Raw genomic sequence first — 17,251 nt, forward strand, 5'->3', positions numbered from 1 at the left:
TCCTTGCCCACTGCCCTGTCTCCTCCACGGAGGGTCCCCACTTCCTCTGCCCTCCCTCCTTCATGCAGTGTCCCCTCTCCTCCCTGCCCAGCCCATTGTTTGGGGTTCCCTGTTTCCCGTCCCCACTGCCCTGCCCCCTCCATGGAGGGTCCCCTCTCCTCCTCTCCCTTCCCACTCCATGGAGGTTCCCTTGTCCTTCCCGCAGAGCCACTTAAATTGAGGGTCCCCTCTTCTCCCTTCCCTGTCCCCTACACTCCCCCCTCCATGGAGGATACCTTCTCCTTCTTGACCCATCGCCTCCATGGAGGTTCCCATCTCTTCCCTGCCCTTCCTCTCCCTGGAAATATCCTTCTCCTCCCTGATCTGTCCCCTTTATTGAGGGTCCCCTCTCCTCCCTGTCTAGCCCATCCCTGTAGGGTTCTCTGTCCCCGTCCCTGCCCTCTCCTCCCTGGCCTGTACCCTCCACTGAGGGATCCTTCTCCTCCCTGAACTGTGGCCTCCGTGGAGGGTCCTGACTCCTCCTTACCTGTCCCCTCCATGGAGGGTTCCAATAACCCTACACTCCCCCCTCCATGGAGGGTACCTTCTCCTCCATGACCCATCTCCTCCATGGATGTTCCGATCTCCTCCCTGTCTTGTCCCCTCCAGGAAGGGTCCCATCTCCTCCCTGCCCTTACCTCCATGAAGGGTCCCCTCCATGAAGGGTTCCCACGTCCTCCCTGCCCTTCCCATGCATGGAGGGTCCCCTCTGCTCCCTACCCTGCCCCCTCCTTGGAGGGTCCCATCTAATCCCTGCCCTTTCCTCCCATGAAGGATCCCACCTCCTCCCTGCCCTTCCCCTCCATGGGGGGTCCCATCTGCTCCCTACCCTGCTCCCTCCATGGAGGGTCGCCTCTCCTCCCTGCCCTTCAGCTCCACTGAGGGTCCCCTCTGCTCCCTACCCTGCCCCCTCCATGGAGGGTACAATCTCCTCTCTGTCCTGCCCCTCCATGGAGGGTCCACTCTCCTCCCTGCCCTTCCCCTCCATGGAGGGTCCCCTCTGCTCCCTGCCCTACCCCCTCCATGGAAGGTACAATCTCCTCCCTGTCCTGCCCCTCCATGGAGGGTCCCCTCTACTCCCTTCGCTTCCACTCCATGGAGGGTCCCATCTGCTCCCTACCCTGCCCCCTCTATGGAGGGTCCCATCTCTTCCCTGCCCTTCCCCTCCATAAAGGGTCACCCTTCCTTCCTGCCCTTCCGCTCCATGGAGAGTCCCCTCTCCTCCTTGCCCTTCCCCTCCATGAAGGGTCCCATCTCCTCCATAACTGTCCCTTCCATGGAGGGTTCCCTGTAACCACTGCCCTGCACCCTCCATGGAGGGTCCCCTTTTGTCCCTGCCCTGTACCCTCCATGGAGAGTCCCTTCTCCTCCCGGCCCACCCCTCCATGGAGGGTCCCATTCCTCCCTGCCTGTCCCCTCCATTGAGGGTCCCCTCTCCTCCCTGCTTTCTCCCCTCCATGGTGTGTCTGCTCTCCTCCCTGCCTTCTCCCCTCCATGGAGGGTCCTATCTCCTCCCAGCCTGTCCCCTCCATTGAGGGTCCGCTCTCCTCCCTGGCTGTCCCCCCATGGAGGGTCCCCTCTCCTCCCTGCCTTCTCCCCTCCATGGAGGGTCCCCTCTCCTCCCTTCCCTTCCCCTCCATGGAGGGTCCCATCTGCTCCCTACCCTGCCCCCTCCACGGAGGGTCCCATCTCTTCCCTGCCGTTCCCCTCCATGGAGGGTCCCCTCTGCTCCCTGCCCTTCTCCTCCATGGAGGGTCCCATCTCCTCCATAACTGTCCCTTCCATGGAGGGTTCCCTGTCACCATTGCCCTGCACCCTCCATGGAGGGTCCCCTTTTGTCCTTGCCCTGTACCCTCCATGGAGAGTCCCTTCTCCTCCCGGCCCACCCCTCCATGGAGGGTCCCTTTCCTCCCTGCATGTTCCCTCAAAGGAGGGTGCCCTGTCACCACTGCCCTGCACCCTTCATGGAGGGTCCCCTTTTTTCCCTGCCCTGTACCCTCCATGGAGAGTCCCTTCTCCTCCCGGCCCACCCCTCCATGGAGGGTCCCACTCGTCCCTGCCTGTCCCCTCCATTGAGGGTCCCCTCTCCTCCCTGCCTTCTCCCCTCCATGGAGTGCCTGCTCTCCTCCTTGCCTTCTCCCCTCCATGGAGGGTCCTATCTCCTCACTGCCTGTCCCCACCATTGAGGGTCCGCTCTCCTCCCTGGCTGTCCCCCCATGGAGGGTCCCCTCTCCTCCCTGCCTTCTCCCCTCCATAGAGTGTCTGCTCTCCTCCTTGCCTTCTCCCCTCCATGGAGGGTCCCCTCTCCTCCCTGCCTGTCCCCTCAATGGAGGGTCCTTTTCCTCCCTGCATGTTCCCTCAAAGGAGGGTGCCCTGTCCCCACTGCCCTGCACCCTTCATGGAGGGTGCCCTTTTGTCCCTGACCTGTACCCTCCATGGAGAGTCCCCTCTCCTCCCTGCCCACCCCTCCATGGAGGGCCCCCACTCCTTCCTACCTGTCCCCTCCATGGAGGGTCCCTCCTCCTCCCTGCCCGCTCCCCTCCATGGAGGGTCCCCTCTCCTCCCTCCCCTCTCCCCTCCATGGAGGGTCCCCTGTCCTCCCTGCCCTGCCCCCTCCATGGAGGGTTTACTGCCTCCCCTACCCTGTCCTCTCCATGGAAGGACCCCTTCCCCCTGCCCTGCCCCCTCCATGCAGGGTCTTCTGGTTCCCTGCCCTGTCCCATCACTCACAGGGTCTGAGAGGCATGTGCTCTGGTCCCCAGTGTTCATCTGTCCTGCCTCCAGGCCGTGTCCACTGTCTGCACCTGAAGCACATCTCACCGTCTTCATCTGCCCAAATCCTCCCGGGCTCTCAGGACACATGTCAAATATCATTTCAAATGTCAAATCACCGAGTGATCTTTAAAAAATATAAATCAGATCCCCCTATTCTCGTGCCTAAAAGCCTTCCTGCTGTGACAGCATTTTCAACCCACACTAGGGCCCTCTATGCCCCCCCCCCTCTGCTGTTCCCAGCCAGCCTGGCTGTCCTTGCCCTGGGGCACTGCCTCTCCTTTTGGGGTGGCTTCCCCAGGTCTCCATGGGGCCAGCTCTGTCTCAACAGCCATGTCTCAGTTTAAATATGTTGGGGAGCCCTTTCCTAAGCCTTCTGGGGAGTCACTTTGCTCAGGAGCCCCCATCTAGCCCTATGGTATATCACCGTCAGTAGGTCACAATAGTAACAGAGGTCAGAATGGTAAGACAGGTCATAGAGGTAACCTAGCCACCATGCCAGGTCAGCCATGTGGGCCAACCTCTCAAGTTTTCTGGTGGTGGTGTTGTTAAAAATCAGTGAATAAACATTTATTGACACCAACACACCCCAGGTCCTCTACAGAAAGCACAGGAGGTGTGTCTCCCCCCGAGGTCCTGGCCCTCAGTAACCAGGTGTTCTTCAAAGTGAAAACTGGCTGGGAAGGAGGGGCAGAGAAGCCAGGGAGGGACCCCATTTGAGTTGCTGGCTTTGAGGCTGGAGGAAGGGATCAAAAGCCAAGATTTTTGGGAGCCCCAGGAAGCTGGGAGTGGCTTTGGCAGGGAACAGAAGGGAACTGTGCCATAAGGAAGGGAATCTGCCACCTCCCCATGAGCAGGCCCCCCGAGGCCTCCTGGGAGGAGGGCAACCCAATGAACCACCTCAGGTTTCTGACCCACAGCACCTGGGACCCCACACTTTGTCCTGTGAACCTCTGCCTTTAAAGTCATAGGTCAGGGCACCAATAGAAATCCTTTGTGCCCCTGTGGCTCCCTAGTCATATAAGCTAAGTCTGTTTTCTTCATGGCTCTTCCTGTCCTCTGAAATAAAGTGTGGCCTTGGTTCTTGTTCACCTGTCTGTCTCTCAGGCCCTCTCAGCACCTGAAAGGTGACCTGTGAAGGCCCTGCCCCGAGATCCAGGTAGACATCACACACTTGCTGAATGAATTCCTGAGCAAAGAGCTCTTTTTTGATTTCCTTTATTTCATATTTGTAATAAACCTGATTCATTAACATGTACATACATATGATATCTTAATCCTCTTTAGGACATCCCACATAGATTCATGAATTTTTAAAATATCTTAATTTTTTGGTCAAAACCCATGTCTCAATTTCTTGTTCAGAAATGCAGTAGCTGCTTTATGACCTGCCTTGGGGAGGAGAGGGCTCTGACTGCAGACCAGGTTCACGCCAGGATGTGGCTCCTGTTCCTGGTCCTTCGCAGGCCAGCCCTTTTGGCCTCTGGTGACCAGTTTACCCATGATGCACCTTTACACCTCATCTTCTGTTCACCAGCCTGGTGTTGCTTCCTCAGTTGGGCACAAGGTGCAATATACAGATCCTGTCACATAGAACCCACACCTAAAACCTGTATGTTCTTGTTGACCAATGTCACACTAGTGGATTTCATAGATAAAAATATTCTTTAAAAAATCACATATTAGTTATTTTGCAGATTGAAACTGGTTCAGGGAGATGAAGTGACTGCTCTGAGGTTCCCCAATATTCCCACTGCTCATGATTCTGAATGCCCAGCACTTTCTTCTCTTTTCCCATTAGAGTTCAAAGGCCCTGCCTTTTAGAAATCCAAAGAAGCTGAAAAAACAGTAGGAAGCTTCAAACCTCCTTTAGAAAGCAAACTTTAAGTCGGCAGAGTGCAACATCTTCTCTGTCAGTGTTTCTTTGCTTCTTTCTTCATTCATTTGCCAAATGTATGTTTTACAGACATTTCTAGAACTGACCTTTTCAGTACTGGATCTCCCTCTCAGAAGGTGCCTAGGCCTGTGCTAGGACCAAAGAGTCCCCAGTGCTGAGTGGGAATTCAGCAATGACTTTTGAAGGTTTCTTTTTAAGAAATACATACAAATTCTGATTTTACTTTTATCACTAGATACAGTGGAGCCTTGACTTACTAGTTTAATTCATTCTGAGACCAAGCTCGTTAAGGAGCTCGTTAAGGCGCTCCTTAACTCAAATTACTCTGTCAACTCCATGCAAAAAATCAGCCAAGAGACAGCTGGTATCTCAAAACACTCCTTAGTGGGGACACTTGTAAGTCAAGGCCCCAGTGTACTAGGAAGGGCTCTCTCCTCACAAGAGCCTTTATGCTATTTTCACAAGACACTTGCTCAGTGTCTGGTGAAAGGAAGCTCAGCTTATTTCACAGAAACACAACAGCTAAAACCACAGCACTATTTTCATAATAAGAAATTTCCTTTGCACATTGTAGCGAGGAAGAAACACCTTTAAGAAGAAATGTCAGATAGAGTTACAGTTTTGCATGAATAAAGATAAGTAGGGCTCAAAGTTGCAAATATATTCAGTATGTTAAATGTGCAGGAGAAATATAGCTTATTTACGTGTTTCTAAATGAATTCGCTCTTGAGTCCCCCACCGAAGTATAGAGGGGAGAGGAGCAAACGAAAATATTTAGCCCAGTTTACTATCTGAGCTCAGCCTCAGGAAGGGAATCCTGTCTTTAAATGAACCCAGTGCCTTTCCCATGGGTGTGATATGGGATGGGAGGCGGAGCTATTTTGTTTTTCTGGCAACAGGGGCAGAGTCTTTGTATCTCCTATTGTCTCTCAGGGAGTAGCTAGCCTGGGTCCCTGCCTGGGGTCCTACTCCAGGTTTCCCTCTGGAGTTCTACTCACCCCGAGAGTGAGGACATGCAGCATCCCTGCTGGGGGCTCCCAGTCTGCCCAGATAATCCCAGGGGAGCAGTCCTCAGCCCTCCAATTCTAACCCCAGTGTCTGTGTGTCCCCCTCTCCCCTCTGAGAGTCCTGGCTGCAGAGGAGAGGGCAGGAGGCATCTGCAGTTCCCTGTCCTCAATCTCTTCATTTGTTCCCACAGTTACCAGAGCTCAGAAGGCTTTGCTTCTCCTTCCTATCCATACAGACCTTCCCTGATGGAAAATTTGAGAACATTGGAAATCAGGGCAGGTAAATGCTTTTCAAGAGCATGCAAGTGTATACAAAGTATTTGAGAAAATTAATTTCTAAATTCCACATTTCTTTTAGGTGCTGCTTTCACATTTGGTCTGCCTGAGGAGTCATCTGTGATTATTTTTTTTTTCCATCTCACCTTTCACAGTCTCTTCTCTCATTTTAGTAAAGAAAACCATGCCTTCCCCACCTCCTCCCAGAAATCTTACCTTTGCCCCTGGGTGTGACACTCTCAAGCCCTCTGAACTATGAGTGCATGCCAACTAATGGCACTGCATGAAGCAAACCCTATCTGAGAAGGAATTCTTAGGGTGATCTGAAGGCCGCAGGAAAAACAAAAGCAGAGACTTCAGAGGTAGTTGGAGCCTCGGTCACCTCCAGCTACACAAATGTTAAACACAGCCTGACACCTGGCCAGACAGTGTAAAATCTCACAGTGCTCAAAATGGTTGATAAAAGGGAAAAATGGATTATTTTTTTGTTAAATAAACATCAGCATAATAAGAACTAAACAAACCTAGTTTTCTTCCATAATTCAGGCACTTTACATGTATTGTTCTAATCCCACAATGGTCCCCATGTGCCTCCCATTTTAGAAAGCAGAGAACTGAAGTCAGAGGACTGAAGACAGGAGGCCAGAATTGGTGGGGCTCAAAATCTAGCCAAGTCGGCTTCCCCAGAGCAAGCTGCCTCCTGTGTCCAAGGTTTCCTCATCCTCCCTGATGGAGAGTCTGAGCTTCCGTCCATAACACACATACTGGTGTCTTCATGAATTTCAACCAATTTCCTAAAGAACCAGTGGGTAAAGAATTTTTACGGTTAAGGACAGCAATAGGGACACAGAGGAGACTCTCATTCAGAACAATTGGAGCATAGAAAATGTTTACAGATCTGCTTCCGAATAAATGAATGAATGTCACACTGGGCTCAACGTTTAGACAGGTGCAGCTACAGAGAGAATCCAGAGACCACTCCGCTGCTCTGTAGACATGGGAGCATCCTACGAATGACACTTGCCTTGACACCTGCCTTGGTGACAAGAATTATGCAGACGGCTTGAGCGGATATACAAAACATTTTATACATCGAAAAAATCTTTAGTTGTGTTTTTTTTTAAGTGAATTACTGAATCTTCTGAAACTTATTTTGGCTTTTGCAAAAGTTCAAAAAATTCCACATTCTTTTTATAGTTTCTTCTTTTATTCATTTTTCCCCCGATATTGGAAAAAGATAAAAAATAAAGCCATGTTCAAAGAACATAAAATCCGCCATAATTTCACATCCCACAGTTAACAGATAATAGTATGATCTTTTTCCTTTGTTTCTTTTACATATATATATATATATATATATATATATATATCTTATAAAATTGCAAAATTTGGAATTATATATTCAAATGTGTATATACATATATTTATGAAAAAAAAAGTACACATACTTTTTGCTTCCTCTTGTTCTTAAAATTATGCCATAAACCTTCCTGCACATTCTAAGAAAAGACTATTTTAATGGCTTTGTAATATTCCAGCATATGTTTAAATCACAATTCAGAGAACCCAAATTCTATCGCTGGACATTTAAGTTTTTTCCACTTGTTCAGCATTATGAATAATAGGAAGAATCAGCACTTTCTAAAACTTTCTCCATTTTTTAAATGAAAGGAAATTAATTTTAAAATCACTAGAAAATCTGTGAGAATAGAAATGTTTTATTTTGCATTGCTCAGCAGTGTAGCCAGCAGCCACATATGGCTATTGAGTTCTTGATAGGTGGTTAGTGCCACTTAGGAGTGTGATTTCTCCTTTTACTTCATTGTAAATTAGCCTCATGTGGGTAATGACTACCTTATTGGTCAAAGCAGAACTTGAGAGCGCCGAATCCTAAGCACTAGACCACCAGAGACTGTGGTACATATAATGAACAACATAAACTGATGAACAAAAACAGATCCAGAGACAGAGAAACATCTATCAGACCACCAACCTCAGAGGGAATGTAGGGGAGGGTGGGGGTAAGAGGGAGAGATCAACCAAAGGACTTATTTGCATGCATATAGGCCTAACCAATGGACACAGACAACAGGGAGGTGAGGGCATGAGTGGGAAGGATGGGGAGGGTAATGTGGGGATAAGAACACATTTGTAATAACTTAATCAATAAATAAATCTTAGAAAAACAAACAAACAAACAGAAACCAACAAAGCAGAACTTGACACTTGAGAGCTCAATGCACTGCTTTGAGAATTTGCTTGTATGCAGGAATACCCCCATCTTGTGGTCTTTTAGAATATTGCTTCTGAAATATTGGGAACTTAGGTGTATTAGCAAGTATGAGCAAGTATTTTTTCTTATAACTTCAGAAGGTTCATAAACCATAAGAGTCATCTGGTAGATTATGTAAAGTATCTGGAAGTTTAAAGACTGGCGTGACTAAAAGACAGTGAGTACACAGGGCAAATGAATTGCAGAGGACAGTAAATATTTAGAAAAACACTAAGAATAGAGTCACTCTTTTGATTGGGACACAGGGAGGATTTTAAACAGAGGGACCTTGTTATCTTCCAAGTCCAACAATATTACTATTTGCAGATAAGGCTTCATATGGTTATTCCTAGAATTAGTATAATTGGGAAATGATCACATTTAGGCATCAAGGATATCTTTTTCCAAGAATGGCGAAATGTGAAGAGTTCCTGGAAGTTGGTTCATCCTTGAAATACCCTTGAAACAGATTTCATTGGAGATTTATCCCTAAAGCACACCCCTTTGGGGCATGTTACCAAATATCCAGGATGCTACTTTAATATCCAGGTTTCAGAGCAGACCGTGACTTCCTAGTTCATTAGTTGATGCTCAATCACTGAGCAAGACTAGCTAGGCATATTTTGTTGATTTTAAAGTGTGCAATATGCGACATTTAAAATCATTTGAAATCCAAATACAGTGCTAATAATAACGCACACGGCCTTCATCTACTCTGTGTAGGACAAGGGTCCGCAAACTTCCTGTGTCAAGGGTTTGGTAGTAAATGGTTTGGGCTCTGTAGACAATACCATCTTGGTCATAACTACTCAACTCTGCCATTGTAACATGCAAGTAGCCAATGACAATGTGTAAATGATTGTGCATGACTGCTCCCAGTAAAACGGTAATTATGGACACCAAACAGTAATTATGGACACCAAAATGTTAATTTCATATTATGTTTATGTATCAAAAATATTCTTTTCATTGTTTTCTAACTTTTAAAAAGTGAATAAAAATGATTCTTATCTCATGTGACATATATAAACAGGCAATAGTCCAGATTTCACCCGCTGACTATAACTTCCTGACACCTGGTACACAGACAATATAATGACATACCCTCCTTTATAACATCTACAAAAAAATTATTTCCTTCTTTAATATAAAATATTTAATAAAATAAGTCAAAAATTAAAAGCTCAGATATTGTACATGATGATGAGCAAACCAGTGACCTAATGGAAAATTCTGGCTCTCGACAGTGACTTGGTCAGAATGCAGAAGTGTCCTGTGTTGAAGTTATTCTGCAGGGACAGACTGTCAGTAAGCAATGCTGGGTGGAGGAACTAACCCAGACTCCTGAGCACAGCAGGATGGCAGCAAGGAGCCCAGGGTGGCCTCTTGGTACTGTCCAGAGGCGCCACCAGGTGGCGCTGCAGCGGCAAACCATCCTGGCAGGCCAGCCTGGCAGATGTGGCCACAGGTGCCCACATGGGTGAGGGGGACAAGCCTGGGGTACCGTGAGTCACAGGAACCGCTGGGCTTCCTGGCTCCTGCTGCTGCCTCATCCGGGTCCGCCAGGGTCCCGCGGGCGGAGGAGCCGTTGGAGGGCGAGCCCAGCTGGTGTGGAGCCGCCCCCGCTGCCAGACCAAGTGCATCTGCCTGGAGTCCAGGCCACCATCCTGCAGGCGCTCCTCTCCCGCATGTGGGCTGGATCCACTTGCTCATCTGAGGGAGGAGCTGGAGCGGAAGCTGGTGAGGGGCAGCAATGGGCCAGACCACCTTCCTCAATGTCACCAAGGTGAGTGCCCTCCTGCGCACCTGCCCAGCGACTCCGCCTAAAAGCCTAGTCGACCCCCCGTTCCACCCCCCACCCCCAACTGTGTGCGGGTTCCAGCCTATTTGGCACCTCCCAGGTGCTAGGACTTGGAGTGTCCCATGTGGTAGTGGCTGTTGTGGGCGGGAAGGGCTCATTCCAAGGGTGAACTTGGGTTTGTCAGGTATTTAAAACGCTTGGAGGATTGGGGTTTCCCTGGGCCTTGCTCTGTGGGGGCAGCCAAGGTGTCACTTTCCCGAAGGGTGGGACTTGGAGAGCCCCAGGGTCCTGGGAGAAAGCAGGAGAGTGGAGAGGCTCCATCAGGTCGCCACCTGGGACCAAGAGCTCCAGTGCGAGACCAAGAGCCCCCTGTGGGCTCCTTCCCTGAGCTGGGCTGGTCCCCTGTCCTTCTGTGGCAGGTTGCATGTGCTCCGTGGACCTGGAGGAGTGGTGGCTGCTGAGCTGAAAGGAGGCAGCTGGGGACAGAGTTCCAGCCAGACCCCAGCAGGGCCCCCTGTCTATTAAGCCAGGCAGTGAGGGGTCCTGCTTCTCCAGGGCTTGTGTCTCAAGCCAGGGGACAAGACGGATCTGTAGTCCCCAGAAAGTTAACTACCTGGTCAAATAGGGTTTGTGTGTGTGTGTGTGTGTGTGTGTGTGTGTGTGTTTGTGTGTGTGTGTGTGGGTGTGTGGTGGGGGGGGGGGCGGTGAGAAGCAGAGGAGCCAGCCTCTCCTTTGGGGGAGCCAGTGAGAAGCGCCTCCAGTCCAGTGGTTGGCACTGGAGACCCAGGCCGTGAAGGAGCTGGGGCAGATTGTGTGGCTGGCTGTTTCTCTGACTGCCTCCCCCCCCCCACACACCGAGTCCTCAGAACCCCCGCCTTCACGTGACTCCTGTTTGCTCGCCTGTGGCCTGTGGGTCCCAAGCAGCTGGGCTGAGGCCATGATGGCCGCTGTGTTCACGGACGTGCACCAGAAGGCAGCTGTGTGTGTGTGGGGGGGGGGGGGGGGGGGCGTATTCGGTGGCCTGGCTCTGCCCAGAGACAGGCTCTGGGGAGGCAGGGCTGCCGCAGGGCGCACTGGGTGGGCCTCGGGCTCAGCATGTCTCAAGTTGGGCTTCGCATACCGCCCTGCCTTCAGCAGCTTCCCCCTCAGGGGCTGACAGAGCTGGAGGGCATCCTCCCTTTGCTCCTGGCGGGTGTAGCTGGTGTGGAGGCTGAGGGAGGGAGGTTCACAAAGGTAGGTCAGCGGGGTGGATGCCAGAGGTGCCAGGGGGCTGAGATGTTGTGGGAGGCAGGCAGACCAGTTGGCCAGGCCCTGCCAAGACCCAGGGACAGGGGTGTCGGGGGGACCTGGGATGAGAACAGTCAGCTAAGAGGGGTGGGCACATTCCAGATCCATTCCAGACCCAGGTTCAGGGGAGCGATTACCTGTGGGAAGGAGAGAGAGAGGAGGGGTCCAGCCCGCACCCCAGGTTTTGGCTTCTGTGATTGACAGCTGGTGGCCTTGCATAAGCAGGGAGCCCAGAGGAGTCAGGGACAGTGGAGAAGCCTGCAGCCCAGGCAGGGGGTCTAAGGCAGCGACCTCAGGCCTGAAGCTCAGGAGCGGTCAGTGCTGGGGAGCAGGTGGCTCAGCCCTGCAGAGGAGCAGGGAGGGGGCTGCCTCCACGGTGGAACCCGGGAGCGAGCACACAGAGAGCTCCAATGACTGTTTGTGGGAAGGATGAGGGGGGACCCGGGGACCGGCCAGTGTGCGCCCTGAAGAGCTGTCCCAGAGGGGAGAGAATCAGGGGATAGAGTCTGAGAGCTCCCAGGGGTGACCGGTCAGGTTCAGACCCTGCAACAGCCAATGGCGGAGGGGAGGCGGCCTGCAGGGGTCCACATGCTCAGTTTGGCTCCCATCTTTGGGGAGGGCAGCTCGCAGAGGGGGCGGCTCCCCCAGGGGCAGGGCCTTGGAAAGAAGGGGAAAGGAGGCCACAGGAAGCACCTTACAGAAGAGGCTGGTGAGGGAGGAGGGACACGCAGGCGGCAGCTGGACGGGCCGCCATGAGGTCAGGTCAGGGGGGGATCTTCACCTGTCGTCCTCCTCCCTCCTCGGCCTCTTCCTAGTTGAGTGGCCTTGGAATACCCAAGGATCATTGTAAGCTGAGCTCCTGCTGTGATAGAAATCCCAAATCAAAATGGGATTCCACTTAGAGGGACTTAAAATACACCAAGGCCTGGGAAGAGCGGCTGCCTGGGAAACAGGAAAACTGGCTTCCCCTTCTCTGGCCTCCTGGCCGAGGGAGGTCTGCATTCCAGGGGCCCAGGACCCGGGGACGGACGCAGGGACCCCGGAGCCCGGGCATCGCTGCCAGTGACGAGCGGTGAGGAAATGCAGGACTCAATTCTACTCCAACTCATTTTATTACAAACCCATCCTTGTGTTCCACAATCAATGGCTAATCAGTACAGGTCACAGCACTCGGAGACAAAACACTTTTGCACACCCAGTTCTTTGTCAGCACATTAAGGCCAAAGGAAAACCTCTTTATAGAGCCCGGGTCCCCAGGCCAAGCCCATCCCAGGAGAGCACCTTAGGAAACCGGAAACCATGTGTCAGGAAACCGGCCATATACACACTAGAGGTGTGACTCCCAAAGAGAAAGATTGATGCCAACTGATGTCAATATAGGCTGTCCCCCAAAAAGGTAAAGAGAGGTAGGGCTGCTGATGGAAAATGAGTCCCCATTGTAGGTAAATAGGGGCTGTCCCCCAAAAAGTTAGAGGTTGGGCTGCTGATGGACAATGAGTCCCCACTGGATGTAAATACGGGCTGTCCCCCAAAAAAGTAAAGTGGGTTGGGCTGCTGATGGAAAATGAGTCCCCATTGGTTGTAAATATGGGCTGTCCCCCAAAAAGGTAAAGAGAGGTTGGGCTGCTGATGGACAATGAGTCCCCATTGAATGTAAATACAGGCTGTCCCCCAAAACAGGTACAAAGAGGTCAGACAACTGATGGAAAATTCTCTCTATTGAATGTACATGTAGTATCCCCCCAAAATGTAGACACATTAACAGCTGATAACGCACTTAATTTTCACTTCTTTTCAGTTTGAACAGATTTGAAGAAATCAGTGAAGACGGTAGGATTTGAACGAAGAGCATATCTCCACAGGACTTTTTATGGGGACACAGAAAAGATAAAGTTGAGGGGACCCAACACCCAGCAATCGAGGAATCAAGGGCAGCTATTGAGAGAGAAGCATACAAACACCGAACCGAAGGAACGATTCTTGATGTTTGCGGCTCCGTGGCTGCGTCAGTTGTGGTCCAGGCGCTGCTGCTGCTGAAGCAATGGAACCGCAAACACCGAGAATCGCTGCGTTCGGTGTTTCTGCGCATCCTCTGTCCACAGCGGCCCTGGATGCCTGGACTGGGGCCCGTTCGGGACCAGACACTTCATCCTGGATGTGTCCCCATCACACAGTCCAGAGGACACATCTTCTTGGTTCCAAGCTGAGTCTGGCTTCACCCATTACGTCAAATCCGCTCACCCTGAAAGGAGGGAAAACTGAGTTCTCAGCTGTTAAAGTGCGTGTACATTTGGGGGACAGCCAGCCTGTGGTACATCCATTTGGGGGACACCTCCAAACACATATATTCCATGAGTGCCTACACGGGTATGGAATGTAGTAAATTGGGTTTCTATCCCGGGGAGTGACTCAGAAACAAAGACTCAAAGTGTCATCCTCCATGGTGGACACCGGGGGCTACAGCCGCGTTAGTGACCAGGCTGCACCCGCCTCGCGCACAAGCTCCCCTCTGCACACTGTGGCCTCTGCTGGGAGGGGGCGGGCAGGGCTTCTCTGCGCCAGGCGGGGCAGAGCCCATGATGGTAGAAAAGTGAACCCGGGGGCAGGTCCGGGGCCCAGGAGCCAGCTGGAGAGAGGCACAGGCTGAGGCCACCTGCCTGGACGGCCCCGGGCTCAGGAGTGTGGGGCCCAGGCCTGGCTCGGCAACGCTCTGGGGTAACAGTGAGCCCGACTCCAAGGTCCACCCAGGGCTGTGAGGTCTTGGTCGTCTGGCCGGTCTGGGCTTCCCTGTTCCAAAGTCGCTCCCGGCCCCTCAGGCCGATGGGAGAGGGGGCCCTGGTGGTCAGAAGGGGCGTCAGGAGTTTTAAGGCTCAGGGGCTGCGGGTCCAAAAGACCAGTCGCCCACGGCCCCGCTCATCGTCTGAGCTCCACCTGCTGGTCCCACGCAGCTGTGGCGACGCCCGCCTGCTCTCTAAGTTGTTCCCATGACTGACGTTCTTAGGGGCCCGATGGCGTGGGAGCCACGTCCGGTGACTTGCGTGGGCTCTTGGCAGTGAGCCCCTCCCTCTGGTCCTGCCCTGGACCCGTCGGGCTCTGAGAAGCTGACACTGCCAGGACAGGGGCCACGGTGGCCACTTGCCCTGAACTTCTGGGGCCGAGGCCTCGTCCTGGCAGCCAGGGCTGCAGTCACTGTGTGGTGCTGGGGCTGGAGCTGCTGCGGCCGCCACCTCCCGTGGCCATGGCGGGGCCGTGGCGGAGGCTGCAGGGGAGCCAGCCTCTCTTCCTTTGGGGGAGCCAGTGAGAAGCGCCTCCTGTCCAGTGGTTGGCACTGGGGACCCTGGCGGTGAAGGAGCTGGGGCAGAGGATGTGGCTGGCTGTATCTGCCCCTCGAGTCCTCAGAACCCCCGCCTTCAGGTGACTCCTGTTTGCCGGCCTGTGGCCTGCGGTCCCAAGCAGCTGGGCTGAGGCTAGGCTGACCGCCCTATTTAGGGACAGGCACCAGCGGGCAGCTGTGTGGGAGGTGGGGGGGCAAGGGGGGAATGGGGTGGCCTGGCTCTGCCCAGAGAAAGGCTCTGGGGAGGCAGGGCTGCCTCAGGGCGCACTGGGTGGGCCTCGGGCTCAGCAGGTCTCCAGTTGGGCTTCACATACCGCCCGGCCTTCAGCAGCTTCCCCCGCAGGGGCTGACAGTCCTCCTGCGGGCACAGAGCTGGAGGGCATCCTCCCTTTGCTACTGGCAGGTGCGCCTGCCTGTCCCCCGGTGGTCAGGAGATGAAGGTGTTTCTGAGCAGGTACCTTGGCAGATCATCCGGCACCTGGGAGTGTCCTACAGAGAAGAGAGGAAGGAAGGAGAGGACGGAGTGAGGGCAGGAGGGTTCTCGGAGAGCCCTTCCCTCCCAGGGCCGCCCCTCACAGGCCACATGGCCAGGACCAAAGTTTCTGCTCCTGCTCAGCCTGTTCACAGCCTAGCGTCACCCCAGCTCCCGCAGCGCCTTTGGTCAGGACGCCAGGCCTGGGTGTTGGGTCAGCAGAGGCATCTGAGTGGTCAAGGCTGCCTCCGTGGAGGGCCACTCCCTTCAGTATCGGGTCCCCAGGGCCTGGGGCAGAGAAGGACAGTGAGAAATGGGGCTGCAACACCCCATGTCAAGGGGGGGCGACCACACCGAGGCCTAGCAGCAGAGGCAGCGGGGCCCACGGAGCCCAGGGACAGAGGTGGGGCTGCGCCTCACGGGCTGTGGTCTGATTGGGAGGCCCTGGCCGCAGGCCTGAGTGGAGGCCTCCACTCTACCCATCGCTCACAGGGTTGGCTCTGAGCAGTTGGGAGAACTTGGGGGACCAACTCCCGAGGCTGCACCAAATGTTGGCACAAGGCCAACACATAACTCCTGGGCACACCTGCTGTGAGACACTGTGTCCTCAGATCCCTGATTTCAAAGCACCCTGACCCAAGTCTGCCTAGGACCACTCCACACCTGTGGTCCGGGCCCTCACGGTCCCGGAGGGCACCCTTAGGATTTGAGAACCAAGTTGGTTACCACCCGAACAACCCTCTGTTTAAGAAGTCCTCCTCTCCGCATGGTGACTTGACTGCACCATGAGTTTACCTGGTATTTTGTGCTTTCTGCAATCTCTGAATTTTCTACCATGAACGCATACTCTTGTCAAAGCTAAACAGAATCCCAATTAAAAAAAAAAAAATGAGGGCAAAACCCCGAAAAGACCTGCATCTACCCCATCGTGGGACAGGCGATGGCCTCTCCAATCCCAGTGGCACAGGCGTGCGGTGGAGCTCCAGGAGCACGAGGACAGGCTGTTTGCACAGCATCGGGCTCCAGGCAGCCCCGGGGCTGTGGGCCCGGAGCCACACCCACTGTGGGGATTGCGGGCCCCTCCTCACTCTCCCAGGACCTGCCCCCCTGCCCCTCAGCCACTCAATGTCACACCCACCATGAAGTCTGAAGCACCCAAATCTTACCGCTTGACATCAGGCCTCCACTGCGTGGCGTCACCTGGAGGAGCAGAGTGGCGGACACAGCAAAGCCAGAGAGACCTCGGGTTTCCAACTGCTCCCACGGGGGACAGGCCGAGGGAGGACCAGGCCGTGCCAGCCCAGGAGCTACAGCCGGTGCAAGAGGCCAAGTAGGGGACACATCAGCCACTAAGTCAGGGCGATGGTGACTCCTGCTTTGGCGTGGCCTTGTTGTCATGGCGACTGAGGTTTCCATTAGGTTCAGGATTTTTCTGCTTCCAAGCGAACTGGTTTTCATTGGGCTTTTGTTGTTGTTGTTGTTGTTGTTGGAGTTTTTTTGTTCTTTTAAAAGAAACTTAAAAAATTTTCAGAAATAAAGGGTATATGATCAAGACGGGGATAAAGGGAAAGGATTATAAATCTTCGTGGTCGGAAAAAAGGGAGAGGCAAGTTAGGGAGGAGAGGGTGGGTGCATTAAATGCAGCATTTCATGACGTTAGACCAAGCAGAGCTGGCCACTGGAGGCTTGTCTTTGACCGCAACATGCTTCCTTCTGCTCCAAAAGGCACTCTTGCGTTGTTCCGTCGCTAAATTGTCATCCCGGATAACCAAGGGAGGAAGGATCAAAACACAGAAAACAGCAAGTAAATGAACTGAATAATGGACAAATGACGCTACATTCGCCAAATGTACTTGGGAAGTCAGAATCCAGTCCAGCCCGGGAGAGACGGCAGCATTCCCCCCAGCACAACCAGCATCAGGGCCCGGTGGACCCTTTCTGCTCGGACTCCAGTCAAGTGTTGGAGTGGCAGCTGGAGCCAGGGCTCCACATAGCACTAGAGGAGCATTCTGTACTGCTCAAGGAGTGGATGTCTTAGACTGCTTTTCCATTTCCATGGGTTACATTATTAAGCAAGGGTGTTTATTGATGTAG

At 53.1% G+C, this 17,251-nt stretch overlaps 1 protein-coding gene across 1 annotated transcript in view; it reads left to right on the plus strand.

Annotated features, from left to right (window-relative positions):
• Positions 1-7,249, plus strand: part of LOC308526278 (uncharacterized protein) — a 45,044-nt gene extending 37,795 nt beyond the window's left edge. The window contains exons 9-10 of the mRNA XM_081101389.1: positions 5,907-5,995; positions 6,074-7,249. Coding sequence (XP_080957515.1) covers positions 5,907-5,962 — 56 coding nt within the window. The 3' untranslated portion in view covers positions 5,963-5,995; positions 6,074-7,249. The remainder of the gene's footprint in view (positions 1-5,906; positions 5,996-6,073) is intronic.
• Positions 7,250-17,251: the final 10,002 nt, after the last annotated feature.

The sequence above is a fragment of the Myotis nattereri genome, assembly GCF_964212035.1.
Source record: "Myotis nattereri genome assembly, chromosome: 10".
NCBI lineage: Eukaryota > Metazoa > Chordata > Mammalia > Chiroptera > Vespertilionidae > Myotis > Myotis nattereri.